The sequence below is a fragment of the Leptodactylus fuscus genome, chromosome 5, assembly GCF_031893055.1.
Source record: "Leptodactylus fuscus isolate aLepFus1 chromosome 5, aLepFus1.hap2, whole genome shotgun sequence".
Lineage (NCBI taxonomy): Eukaryota > Metazoa > Chordata > Amphibia > Anura > Leptodactylidae > Leptodactylus > Leptodactylus fuscus.
The window spans coordinates 28,826,343-28,839,922 of NC_134269.1; the positions used below are offsets into that span (position 1 = coordinate 28,826,343).

The 13,580-nt window shown below is 44.4% G+C and overlaps 1 protein-coding gene across 1 annotated transcript in view; it reads left to right on the plus strand.

Annotated features, from left to right (window-relative positions):
• BMP1 (bone morphogenetic protein 1) overlaps window positions 1-13,580 on the plus strand; it is a 61,414-nt gene that overhangs the window by 20,895 nt on the left and 26,939 nt on the right. The window contains exons 3-7 of the mRNA XM_075272710.1: window positions 9,762-9,917; window positions 10,316-10,433; window positions 10,529-10,707; window positions 10,943-11,048; window positions 11,339-11,463. Of these exons, the coding sequence (XP_075128811.1) occupies window positions 9,762-9,917; window positions 10,316-10,433; window positions 10,529-10,707; window positions 10,943-11,048; window positions 11,339-11,463 (684 nt within the window). The remainder of the gene's footprint in view (window positions 1-9,761; window positions 9,918-10,315; window positions 10,434-10,528; window positions 10,708-10,942; window positions 11,049-11,338; window positions 11,464-13,580) is intronic.

Sequence of the window (13,580 nt, forward strand, 5' to 3'; positions counted from 1 at the left end):
GCTATATGGTCATGGGCAATTTGTTGTACAACGCAGGGAATTCCGGTTCCGTTTTCTGTTACATAGTTCCGGCACCTGCAGAGAACTGCTGATCGGTGGGGGTGCCAGATATAGGACCCCCACCGATCTGATTAGGATTACCTAGCATTAGGATATCTGTCAATCAATAAAACTATTTAAAGGGGATGTCTAGGATTTTTAAATCCTTCTGAAACTGCGCCTCTCTTGGGATGTGTCTGGTATTACATCTCGTCCTCTTTAAAATCAATGGTCTAGAAGAAATTTTAACAATGTGAACTAGTCAGACATCTATTCTTTACCGTCATTATTTAGTTTTAGGTTATTTTCTGATTTTCCGTCTCCCAGTTCCTTCTTGCGTGGCATTATCTGCTGTGAAATCCCTGAATGACCCCGAGGATGTCAGGCCATTGGATATTTGTTATGTTCGGTCTTCTACATATCAAAGAGAAGGGGTTATTATACTGTGTGAATACAAGGGAACAGAATGTAAACAGGACGTCCTCCGACCGCCAGCCTGATGTATGGTGAATGGTTGCCCAGCTACAGCACCGGGGATCATGGTGTCTCGGCCTGACTACACAGAGATTCGGGCCTGGTTGTATTGTGGTCACGTCCCAGGACCCTATAGAATGGAGTCTCCTGTTATTGAATGGCTCTGTTTTTTTATATTTGGCAAACTGTGTGAAGAATGTGTCCACCTAAATATCCGATTAATAGAGCAGCGTATGACCTATCCTTCAAGTCACAGGTTCAAACCCTCAACACCTCCGGCCGCCTCCAACTCAAGAACATCCACCGAATCCGCTCCTTCCTCACCCCTGAAACTACCAAGATGCTCGCCAGGCCATCATAATCTCCCGCTTAGATTACTGCAACACCCTTCTCCATGGACTCCCAGCAAACACCCTCGCCCCCCTCCAGTCCACCTTAAACTGTGCTGCTCGCTTAATCCACCTCACCCCCCGATCTTCATCGGCTGCTCCCCTCTGCCAGTCCCTCCACTGGTTACCTATAGCCCAGCGAATTGAATTCAAGCTACTAACGCTAACATACAAAGCCATCCACAACCTGGCCCCTCCATATATCTCTGACCTAATCTCCCGCTACCTGCCCACACGTAACCTCAGATCCTCCAATGACCTCCTGCTCCGCTCTGCCCTCATGCAGAATTGAACAGCTTTATTGGACAACATAAGCACAACACGAACACGTTTCGGGTGTAAACTGCGCCCTTCCTCAGGTGCAAATAATTTCTAGCCACAATCCCACTTCACTGTATGCAGGCTGTAGTTCTAATGCTGCCTACATACTAGAGCTACAACCTGCATACAGTGCAGTGGGATTGTGGCTAGAATTATTTTACCTGAGGAAGGGCGGAGTTTACGCCCGAAACGCGTTTGTGTTGTGCTTGTGTTGTCCAATAATGCTGTTCAATTCTGCATTTCTGGTGAGTGTGGTTCCTTTTGGACTGGATTCGTACCCCGATCTGGTTGTTGGTCCTTTATCACAGGATTCAAGAAGGCCCTGAAGACTCACCTATTCAGGAAGGCCTACAACCTCCAATAACACTATCACCGCACCACCATCTGTACAGTCTCCCCCTCTCCTTCTGTCTCTACCCCCTTCCCCCATAGATTGTAAGCCCTCGCGGGCAGGGCCCTCTATCCCACTGTGCCAGTCGGTCACTGTTAGTATTATATCTACCTGTATAATTTGTGTATTGTGTGTAACCCCCAAATGTAAAGCACCGTGGAATTATTGGTGCTATATAAATAAACAATAATAATAATGAGGGCGAATCGTATCTGGTGACCGCCGCCATGGTCACTGTACCAATTTATCTCAATACTTGAGTTGAGAATAGATGATTCTTCTTCTGTATTTGGGAAATGGTGTATAGGATGAATATATACATAGTTGTAACAGGATCAAATGGATGTAGTTGCCCTTTTGGATCCATGGGGAGGAGTAGTGTGGCCATATAGGTTCCAACCCTGGCCCACCGCTGCTTCTGTGGCCATTGGGGAAGCCGCTGTTGGCTCATTGGTGGGTGTCCCTTACCTTTGGGTTGGGGAGACTGAGTCCCCGACTCTCTTAAAGGGGCTCTATCACTGGAAAAGGTCATTTTTAACTAATCACATGCTTGCATAGGCTTTAGAAAGGTTATTCCACACCTACCTTTAGTATGTAGATTGCCTCAGTGGTTTCTGAATAAGTCCGTTTTTATTCATATGCTAATGAACTTCCAGCCAGCACAGGAAGTTCCCAGCAGCCTCCTCTCTGCTATTATCTCCTATTTGTGTGCAAACAGGAAGCAGGAAGTCAGCAGCAACAGCAGCCTTCCATAGGAAACAATAGCAAAGAGGTGCACGATGTATCGTGCACCAGTCTAATTAGCATATGAATAAAAACGGACTTATTCAGAAACCACTGAAGCAATTTACAGGTGGAATAGCATTTCTAAAGGCTATGCATGGATGTGATTAGTTAAAAATGAGTTTTCCCAGTGATAGAGCCCCTTTAAGGCCTTCATCTCAGAGGGTTGGGGAGGTTCAGGGGGGCCTGAATGTTTGTGATGGACGAATCCTTGTGCACTTTTGTTTTGTTTTTTTGGGGGTTTTTTTGCACAATCTTGGGCTACATAATAAAAAATATCATCTGAACATATGTGCTGTGTCTGTCTGTCTATCTATCTATATGGGATGAATACTTGTCGAGCGGCTCGTTTAGCTGATGTAGGATATTTCCACCGCAGTGTAACTTTTACCTGGCATTTTCATTGCCTGCAGTGTCGTGAAATAACATAATGATAAATGCGAGGTTCCTGGAGAAGTCACGGAACAAGTCCTGACACCATCAATAAAAATGTATTTAAGGCCGTCCTATGAGACGTAGCTGGGGGCGCCGGTTTAGAGGCATGTCATAGCATAATTACAATAGATCTGTATACTGTTATGGACATATGAATGCCGCACTTATTCACCAAGGGACCGATTAGGTGGAAATGGGTCATGCAGACCACCAAGAAGTCATAACTACATGCAGGCGTAGTCTTATAGGCAGTATATGGTCTCTTATAGGAAATGTATGCTTGTATATACTGTGTGTGTGTGTGTGTGTGTGTGTACAGTATATATGTGTGTATAGATATATTATGGCGTGTATATACAGTATATAGAATAGTTCATAGATTTAAGATGAGCAGGGGTCCGACACCTGGGACACCCGTGGATAAGCCATTTGGAGTGCCAGCGTTGCTCCCTTAGCATCACAAGTTGAGTGACGTCACGTTCATAGGTCACATGGCATATTCACAACTCAGTCCCATTCATTGAATGTAAAATGGCCGCACTAGGTTGTAGTCGGTCCATATACTGCACTGAGCTTGGCTTTCCGTAAAGAGGTCTCTGTCCTAACCCAAATGTTATGCTCTCTTTTAATAGCTGTCCTGGGGTGTCCCTGGCGATTTTCAATCAATGACCAATCCTAAGGACTGATTATCAATTAATAAGCCTGGAAAATCCCTTTAACTAAGCAAAAGCGCTCCTTCGGCTGTGATCGGGTTTGGTTATCTTGCATCCAAAATCAGTATGTGCGGTGTATAGGTCCATAGAAAGAATATGAGCCACATGCATGGTTATGCAGCTTCATACCCCCACTAGTACTTTACTTGGAAAGTTTCTGAAAATAACCTTGCAGAAGGGTTAACATTTAACTCTCATTGGATGAAACTTTTGACATGTTATCTCGGTTGTCAGGGTGCCGTGACCCCACTGGTCGCTGAAATGAAGGGGAAGAAGTGTTGCCCCTTTTACTTTGGTTAGATTTCTTTGAGAAGAGCTGAGCTTACGGTGTATCATTTCTAAGGATCCATACGTCGCACATGTGACCCTCCTAGGGGAACAAGCAAAGCCAAAGGGACACAGGACGTAGATTATTTTCCGCTTGTGCGTAGCTGTTCAGGTCATTTCTTAGTATATGGATATAGCAATACATATTCTTAATGGGTTACTCCAATTGATGTGTACAGTATGGGGGTATTTTTCGATTTTCGGTTTGCATCTTGTATTAATTTCTGCAGTCAAGCTGCGGGGTCAGCAGTTGTCTTAGTGGGCAGTCGACAGTTCTGCTAATTGACCTTCCACAGTAGGAGGCGCCCTCTTGGAATGAGAAGAAACATAGCATGTTATGAAGGAATGAAGAGGAGTTAGTGATCCGAGGACTGAAGAGGCACGACGCATTTCCCTCAGCTCTAGAGAACATGCTCGGATTTGTAGCTCCTCCGTACCTGGTGAGCTGTGGGCTGCCTAATCTAGAGGCTAGGGAGACAACTGGCTTTAAAGTGGTCGGCGTAAGCTTGTAAAGAGTACTTGGCCGGGGAAACGACACAAGGGATTATCGCTCAAGTGCGGATCTTAGGGATATGATATAGCTGACAGGCAGCAATTTGTAGTTTGCAAAATCAGCACAAACACAAGATTTTCTCAAGTGGCGCCTACAAGAGAGAAGACAAAAGAAACAAAAAAAAGTCAGTGTTTTCTAAAGGTTGTAATGTGAACTTGTGCCAGAGATCTTGCAGGAGGTGGAAATTTGACAGTATACGAAACCTCATAGTAGAGTGTCGACTACTATAGCCGGTGTAAAAATAAAGTAGTTGCCACGACTTCCTAGTAAAAAAAAAAAAAAAAAAAAAAAAAAAAATCGCAATGAAAAAAATTACCATTAACATGGCTACTTTATTGCATCATTATTATTCATCAATTGGTTAGGAAAAACTTAGAACCTTGCCGATAGTTTCCATAATTTTCTCAAATTTTGTTTTCGCAACGTCAAAGCAGACCTATGTGTCGCTATGTTAACAGACAACAATCAAACCGCATGTAGTCTGATTATACTTACTCCCTTCTATTTGTTCCCCGCTTCTTCCTTACAAGGAGTCTGTCACCAAAACCCAGCATATCAGATAGATGGGATAGGGTGACCTGAATCAATCTGGGTTTTGCTTATTTGATGTTTTTGACCCCTTTTTTTTTTTTTTATTAGTTTTTCATAAACCGTATACAAAGAACCATAGGGGTAAGAAGGGGGACATACAACAAAGAGGTAAGAACAGAGATCACCATTTTTGTCACTATATAAATGAGCACTTTGGAGCAATGAGGGTGCTGCCGTTTACCTCTTTGGAGCAATGGCAATGCCCTTGTTGCTCCAAAGACTTCATTTGCATATTGGCAAAAATGATGATATCTTGGCAGCGGAGAAAACAATTATCAAGGAGAAAACACTGTTTGGTTCTGGTGACACTAACCTATCTATCTGCGAGGCTGGATTGATATTCTGGGTTCTGGTGACCCTAGCCTATCTATCTCCAAGGCTGGATTGATATTCTGGGTTCTGGTGACCCTAACCTATCTATCTGCGAGGCTGGATTGGTATTCTGGGTTCTGGTGACCCTAGCCTATCTATCTGCGAGGCTGGATTGATATTCTGGGTTCTGGTGACCCTAACCTATCTATCTGCGAGGCTGGATTGGTATTCTGGGTTCTGGTGACCCTAGCCTATCTATCTGCGAGGCTGGATTGATATTCTGGGTTCTGGTGACCCTAACCTATCTATCTGCGAGGCTGGATTGGTATTCTGGGTTCTGGTGACCCTAACCTATCTATCTGCGAGGCTGGATTGATATTCTGGGTTCTGGTGACAGACTCCCTTTAAGGAAGAAGTAGGAGACACATTGATTCTGCAGGCATACGCCCTACTAAGTACATAGGGTTTGATTCAGAGGACCCTAACCTAGATATCTGCAGGTCTGGGTTCTGGTGACGGACTCCCATTTAAGTACATCTGGTATATTACTAGGAAATAGGGCGCAGTTAGAAGGGAGCGTGACTGCAGGATCAGACTACACAGTGCTTGTTGTCTGTTACCGTGGAGATACAAAGGTCTGCATTGATGCTTTAGTCACGAAACGTTAGGACATTTTTAATGGGAGCTATTTGCAAAGTTACTCTGTTTTTCATATGGATAAAGTGTAGCAATGAAAAACCTGTGTGACACGTTCCTGGCTTCTCACACTTCAGACGTAAATTTGGTTAAGATTGTCTCTACTTAGGAGATGTTTTACCTGTGATTGACTCATGGAGAGGTACATGACCATGACACAAAAACCATCCCCTTAAGAGCTAATATGGCCGACCTCAACGTGAAAAGGCTACATCCTATCCTGGAAACTGAAGACCAAACGAGAAATACCATGCAGAAGGTTCTTCATGTGGGTGACTTTAGTACTTACACTTTATGGAGGGTTCCTTGATCCTTGTAATATGCTTGTAAGCATCTGAAGGGCATATGGCGTGAGTACTCTGTAGGAAAATGTCATTCCTCGTCCAGATGGTCATGTGACCGTGCGTAGCCATTTATTATCCTCTTCGGTCCCTTATAGATGCAGAGTCATCTCTGACATAGTTTGTGCTTTTGCCGAGAGCGAAACAGATGGCAAGATGTCTGTTATACTCCTTAAAGTGCATACGTAACGTAGAAGAGCGCAAGAATTTTCTGAAGAGTGCCCCCAATAGGTTTGCTGTGCAAGTGAGGAAAACACATTAACCTCTTATGTGCTGTATACAGTATGTAGGTGAAGAGGTTATTGTTAGGAAATGCATTGCAGGAATTCTGTACCTCTGGACAGGGTGTCCTGGCTCTGCGAATCTTGTCCTGATAAGCGAGGTCAAGGTAGGAGGACAGGAAAGCACACAAACATTGTACGTTGCTTGCTTCGTCAGCATAATAACCTGAGGGACAACAATATTCTATCCATCCTGTCCTTATCAGAGAAGTCCCAGGTGCTTGGCAGCGTGCATGGTGACGTGGACTTGTTGTCATGTAATATTTGGTAATTGAACCTCCTGTACATTGGAACACAGTCGGCTAATATATCTAAGGCTATGTTCACATCTAAAGCTCTATCGACATGCAGTTATATTCTCTGCACCAAAGCTATGGAATCTGTGACTGATCCTTGGTAGACCCCATTTTATGTTAATGGCATCCATTAGGTTCAATGGGATACCGCGACCAATCTGTCATTGTGACGTGATTTCCATTACGGATTGAAGCCATGAAGCAAATGTGAGCTCGGTTTTCGAGGGGTTTTTCAGGATTTTGATATTGATGGGAATGAGATCGATAGAGGTCTGGCAAAAACATGGTGGGGGCTACTTATTAAGACCGGTGTTTCCTATCCCAATCTTTATCCATTTGACTACTGGCATGAGATGGGCCAGAATTAAGAGGCTGAGGTTCTTAAAGGGGTTGGACCAATTTTAGACGTTATGACCTATCGATAGCGTCGGGGATAACTTTATGATTGGTGGGGGTCCAACTACTCAGACCCCATCAATCCAAGAAAGACGGTCCATAGATACATTGTGCTTGAGCCTGCTGCTCCATTCATTCTCTATGGGAGCACCAGAGATCGCCGATTCGGAAGCATATGGCTCCATATGTTGTAAACTTTCCAAGCCATGCTTCATGTGAATGGGAGCCAAGTTGCACTATGTTGCCTGTGCTGTGACTTCTGTTGTCTACTGAGTAAGGGTGTACTGGGTGTCTGACCCACACAGATTAGATATGTACATGGTCTACCAATAAGTATTTGGACACCTGTGGTAGAATAGAAAAACAACATTTATTCCTATTGAATAGTTGGTAGACCCCAGCAGATGCTTCCTTACGGATGGTATTGAGCGACACAACACTCCCGAATGCCTGGTGAAACTCCTGGTGTATGTGAGCCATCGGTTGGGTGCGGTTTCTCTGGCCAGCACTCGTCGGTCTCTATCTCCCAGTTTTGTGGGTCTCCCAACTTGTCTGATATCACTTGACCGGGACCTGCGTCCCGGGTCATGTGACTCAAAATAACAGTGGTACCGCACATTCGTATTTTAGATAAGTAGAGTTTTGGTGCTAGCAAGAAAGGGTCCTCCGACCCACGTAATCAGACGAAGATGAATTTTGCTGCACACACCATTTGTGTTGAAAAGGTATAGTGATTTATTTTACAATAGAACATTAGAACAATAGAACATATAATACATACAATAGAAGATACGCCATTGACACAATGCAAAGAAATGATTGGAAGAGGCAAACTAGATCAATCAGTGTTTTGACGTTTCGGTCGTTAGACCTTCATCGGAATAGATCTAGTGCAGAGTGATGCAGAGAATAGTGTCAGGGCGTGACATTATAATAATAATAATAATTGTTCATGGGTGTTCATTATGGGACATAATACTGTGTACAGGGGTCACTATGGGGGATAATACTGTGTGCAGGGGCCACTATGGGGCATAATACTGTGTGCAGTGGTCACTATGGGGCATAATACTGTGCAGGGGCCACTATGGGGCATAATACTGTGTGCAGGGGCCACTATGGGGCATAATACTGTGTGCAGGGGTCACTATGGGGGATAATACTGTGTGCAGGGGCCACTATGGGGCATAATACTGTGTGCAGGGGCCACTATGGGGCATAATACTGTGTGCAGGGGCCACTATGGGGCATAATACTGTGTGCAGGGGCCACTATGGGGCATAATACTGTGTGCAGGGGCCACTATGGGGCATAATACTGTGTGCAGTGGTCACTATGGGGCATAATACTGTGCAGGGGCCACTATGGGGCATAATACTGTGTGCAGGGGCCACTATGGGGCATAATACTGTGTGCAGGGGTCACTATGGGGGATAATACTGTGTGCAGGGGCCACTATGGGGCATAATACTGTGTGCAGGGGCCACTATGGGGCATAATACTGTGTGCAGGGGCCACTATGGGGCATAATACTGTGTGCAGGGGCCACTATGGGGCATAATACTGTGTGCAGGGGCCACTATGGGGCATAATACTGTGTGCAGGGGTCACTATGGGGGATAATACTGTGTGCAGGGGCCACTATGGGGCATAATACTGTGTGCAGGGGCCACTATGGGGCATAATACTGTGTGCAGGGGCCACTATGGGACATAATGGGTCGAGGTCTTCAGTGTCAGTCGGGGAGGCGGACCCATGTCAAAATGACGTACATCACGACTGCAGATATCTTCATTTGCATGGGTGTCAAAATACTTATTGGTAGCCAGAGTATTAGCATGTACTGTATCTATGACATATTAAAAGAATTAGATGTATAATCCTATAACCGCTTACGTGATTCTCTGACATATCAGAAGAGCCTACATAAAATGGTTCAAGCGTCCATGAATTGAAAAAATCCAGCATCTATTCCTTTGTATAAAACGTAACTTTTATTATGAAAAAGTTTTCCGGAGCATGAGCCGCTCCATAAAATCAAATACAAGTATGCATGATGGCAGAGATGAAATGACGTCTGACTGACGCGTTTCGGGGTGTTATTGTAGCCCCTTAATCATAGTCTGACGCTACCAGAGAAATAGCAAGTTTAAATATCCATACTAATTACTTGTGCACCTGTTGCACAAGTAATTAGTCAAATCCTCATATGATAATTAAAATATAACAACAACAAGAAAACAAAAACAAGAAAACAAAACAATAATCCTACTGCATAAATAAAATACATAAAATGGTTAGTTCTCCGAAAGCCTGAACCTCTGCCTGTCCCCTGTATCGTCTTCCTTCTGCAGCAATGTGTTGTCTGTCTTTTCCTGGCTCTTGCTATGTGTCTGATATCTGATGTCCTTGTCTCCCTCCAGTGTCCTCTCCTGCAAGGAATAGTTCATCGTCAAGGACAGGCAGACGTGCTCGGGCAGACAGACGGGTCTCTCGTGGCAGGCGAGCCGCTACCTCTCGACCAGAACGAGTATGGCCACATGGCATTATTCCTTTTGTCGTCAATGGGAACTTCACTGGTGAGTGTCGGAGACCTTTAGATGTGTAAGACTAAAGTTAGAAAACCAGGGAAGCCTAAAGAAAGTAGCAGTGGTACAAGAAATGGCGCCATCATTATTTTATCTCCTGGTTTCATTGTTGTCCTATCTGGTGCCCATATGGGGATGTGGCAGGAGTTAATGCCCTATACAGCAGTGAATTACAGTATGACAGTCCTGGACAAACCTGAGCATAGAACAACAATATGCCATTCGTTTCCATGTGCCTGCTCTATGGATTTCGTCTTTGTAGAGAAAAAAATCAGTTGCCAAACAAACCAAAAATTTCCATATAAAAATTGTCTTTTTACCTGTTACCGTGGCTTTGACATCCTTTTAAAATGAGCTTTTTGGGTCTTTCCTTGCCTCGTCCATTGCAGGATCACAGAAAGCAATATTCAGACAAGCCATGCGGCATTGGGAGAAGCATGTTTGTGTCACGTTTGTTGAGAGGACTGAGGAGGACAGTTACATCGTCTTCACGTACAGACCCTGCGGGTAACGTCCCCAAATCCGCTGTACATGTCCTGTATGCTCTGCCTTTAAAGTGACCCTTCCTCAATCCAGACTCTACTCTCGATTTCCTTTTCCAGATGCTGCTCGTATGTGGGCCGACGCGGGGCAGGACCACAAGCCATATCCATCGGAAAGAACTGTGATAAATTTGGGATTGTTGTTCATGAGCTGGGTCACGTGATAGGATTCTGGCATGAACACACAAGACCGGACCGAGACGACCATGTTACTATCATCCGTGATAACATTCAACCGGGTACTAGAGAAGATATATCTGGGAGCTTATTGGGCAGCACTTTTAGGGTGCATCTAGTCATGCATTAGTAGATGGCAACATTTTTTTAAAATGTGAAATTAAAACCAATAAGTTATAGAGAAACCAGACTCCTCAGGGGCGGAGCCTGCCATCTGCTGGTTTCTTATTGGTGGTTATGCTCCTCAGAGGCGTATCATTCCTGTGTATCTATCTAACTGACTGTTTTTTTCCTCAGGACAGGAGTATAACTTCCTGAAAATGGAGCCAGAAGAAGTAAACTATTTAGATGAAACTTATGATTTTGACAGTATCATGCACTATGCTCGCAATACCTTTTCTAGGTGAGGATAAGCCTTTTAGTTTCGGTGGAATGACTTCTACTTGGCCAAATAGGGTCCAGTCCGTGCAATGGCTGATTTCTCTGACCTGAATCCTCTCTAGAGACCCGGCCTCCAGGCATCGTATTAGTCTATGATACTAGGGCTTCGTACTTACCTGTGGGCTATCTCTCGCACCATATTTAGACCAGAATTTCTGGTTTCTGATTTTCCATGCTGTATTTAGCCATGTGCAGGAGGCCTTGGAGTTCCTTCAGTTTTGTTCTTAATCCTCATTTCTGGATTTATTACAGGGGAATTAACTTGGACACAATTGAACCAAGATACAAAGTGAATGGAGTGAAACCATCAATAGGACAAAGAACAAGACTCAGTGCTGGAGATATTGCACAGGCCAGGAAGCTGTATCAATGTCCAGGTAGTCTATCTATTCTCATTCTCTCTCTCTCTCTCTCTCTCTCTCTCTCTCTCTCTCTCTCTCTCTCTCTCTCTCTCTCTCTCTCTCTCTCTCTCTCTCTCTCTCTCTCTCTCTCTCTCTCTCTCTCTCTCTCTCTCTCTCTCTCTCTCTCTCTCTCTCTCTCTCTCTCTCTCTCTCTCTCTCTCTCTCTCTCTCTCTCTCTCTCTCTCTCTCTCTATATATATATATATATATATATATATATATATATATATATATATATATATATATTTTCTCTCATCTATCTATCCATTTTCTATCTAGTATTAATATAGTATACACACAGATTTTGATATATATATAATATATACACTCACCGGCAACTTTATTAGGTACACCATGCTAGTAACGGGTTGGACCCCCTTTTGCCTTCAGAACTGCCTCAATTCTTCGTGCCATAGATTCAACAAGGTGCTGGAAGCATTCCTCAGAGATTTTGGTCCATATTGACATGATGACATCACACAGTTGCCGCAGATTTGTCGGCTGCACATCCATGATGCGAATCTCCCGTTCCACCACATCCCAAAGATGCTCTATTGGATTGAGATCTGGTGACTGTGGAGGCCATTGGAGTACAGTGAACTCATTGTCATGTTCAAGAAACCAGTCTGAGATGATTCCAGCTTTATGACATGGCATTGCATTATCCTGCTGAAAGTAGCCATCAGATGTTGGGTACATTGTGGTCGTAAAGGGATGGACATGGTCAGCAACAATACTCAGGTAGGCTTTGGCATTGCAACGATGCTCAATTGGTACCAAGGGGCCCAAAGAGTGCCAAGAAAATATTCCTCACACCATGACACCACCACCACCAGCCTGAACCGTTGATACAAGGCAGGATGGATCCATGCTTTCATGTTGTTGACGCCAAATTCTGACCCTACCATCCGAATGTCGCAGCAGAAATCGAGACTCATCAGACCAGGCAACGTTTTTCCAATCTTCAATTGTCTAATTTCGATGAACTTGTGCAAATTGTAGCCTCAGTTTCCTGTTCTTCGCTGAAAGGAGTGGCACCCGGTGTGGTCTTCTGCTGCTGTAGCCCATCTGCCTCAAAGTTCGACGTACTGTGCGTTCAGAGATGCTCTTCTGGCTACCTTGGTTGTAACGGGTGGCTATTTGAGTCACTGTTGCCTTTCTATCAGCTCGAACCAGTCTGGCCATTCTCCTCTGACCTCTGGCATCAACAACGCATTTCCGCCCACAGAACTGCCGCTCACTGGATGTTTTTTCTTTTTCGGACCATTCTCTGTAAACCCTAGAGATGGTTGTGCGTGAAAATCCCAGTAGATCAGCAGTTTCTGAAATACTCAGACCAGCCCTTCTGGCACCAACAACCATGCCACGTTCAAAGGCACTCAAATCACCTTTCTTCCCCATACTGATGCTCGGTTTGAACTGCAGGAGATTGTCTTGACCATGTCTACATGCCTAAATGCACTGAGTTGCCGCCATGTGATTGGCTGATTAGAAATTAAGTGTTAACGAGCAGTTGGACAGGTGTACCTAATAAAGTGGCTGGTGAGTGTGTGTATGTGTATATATATATATATATATATATATATATATATATATATATAGGGCGTCTTGCCACAAGTGCTATAGGGGACTGTCAGGACGCCCTTATACTTTCCATTTATTCTCTATGGGAGTGCCAGAGATGGCTGTGGCGGCATGTTCGGCCTGTTGCTTTATCAGCAGCGGGAAACCGTCTCCCCTTCTTGGGATTGGTAGGGGTCTAGATGTAGCCAGAAATTTAGCATATAGTGGATGTGTCCAGGACGCTCTGTATAAGGGCATCCTTAGGGTAAGGCCATACTTCCAGGTTTTCTTGATGCACTTTTTGAAGCCAAAACCAGGAGTCTACTATAAGGGAGCCTTCACACGATGCAACACTGCGCTCATTCTGATCGTAAAAACACGTTCAGCATGAGCGCGTAAAAAGCAGCTCCCATTGACTTGAATGGGAGCCGGCATACGTGCGCTCCCCATTGGAATCAATGGGAGGCTTTTTTCTCTATTGCTTTCAATGTGATACGCGCGTAATACATTGAAAGCATAGGGAAAAAAGC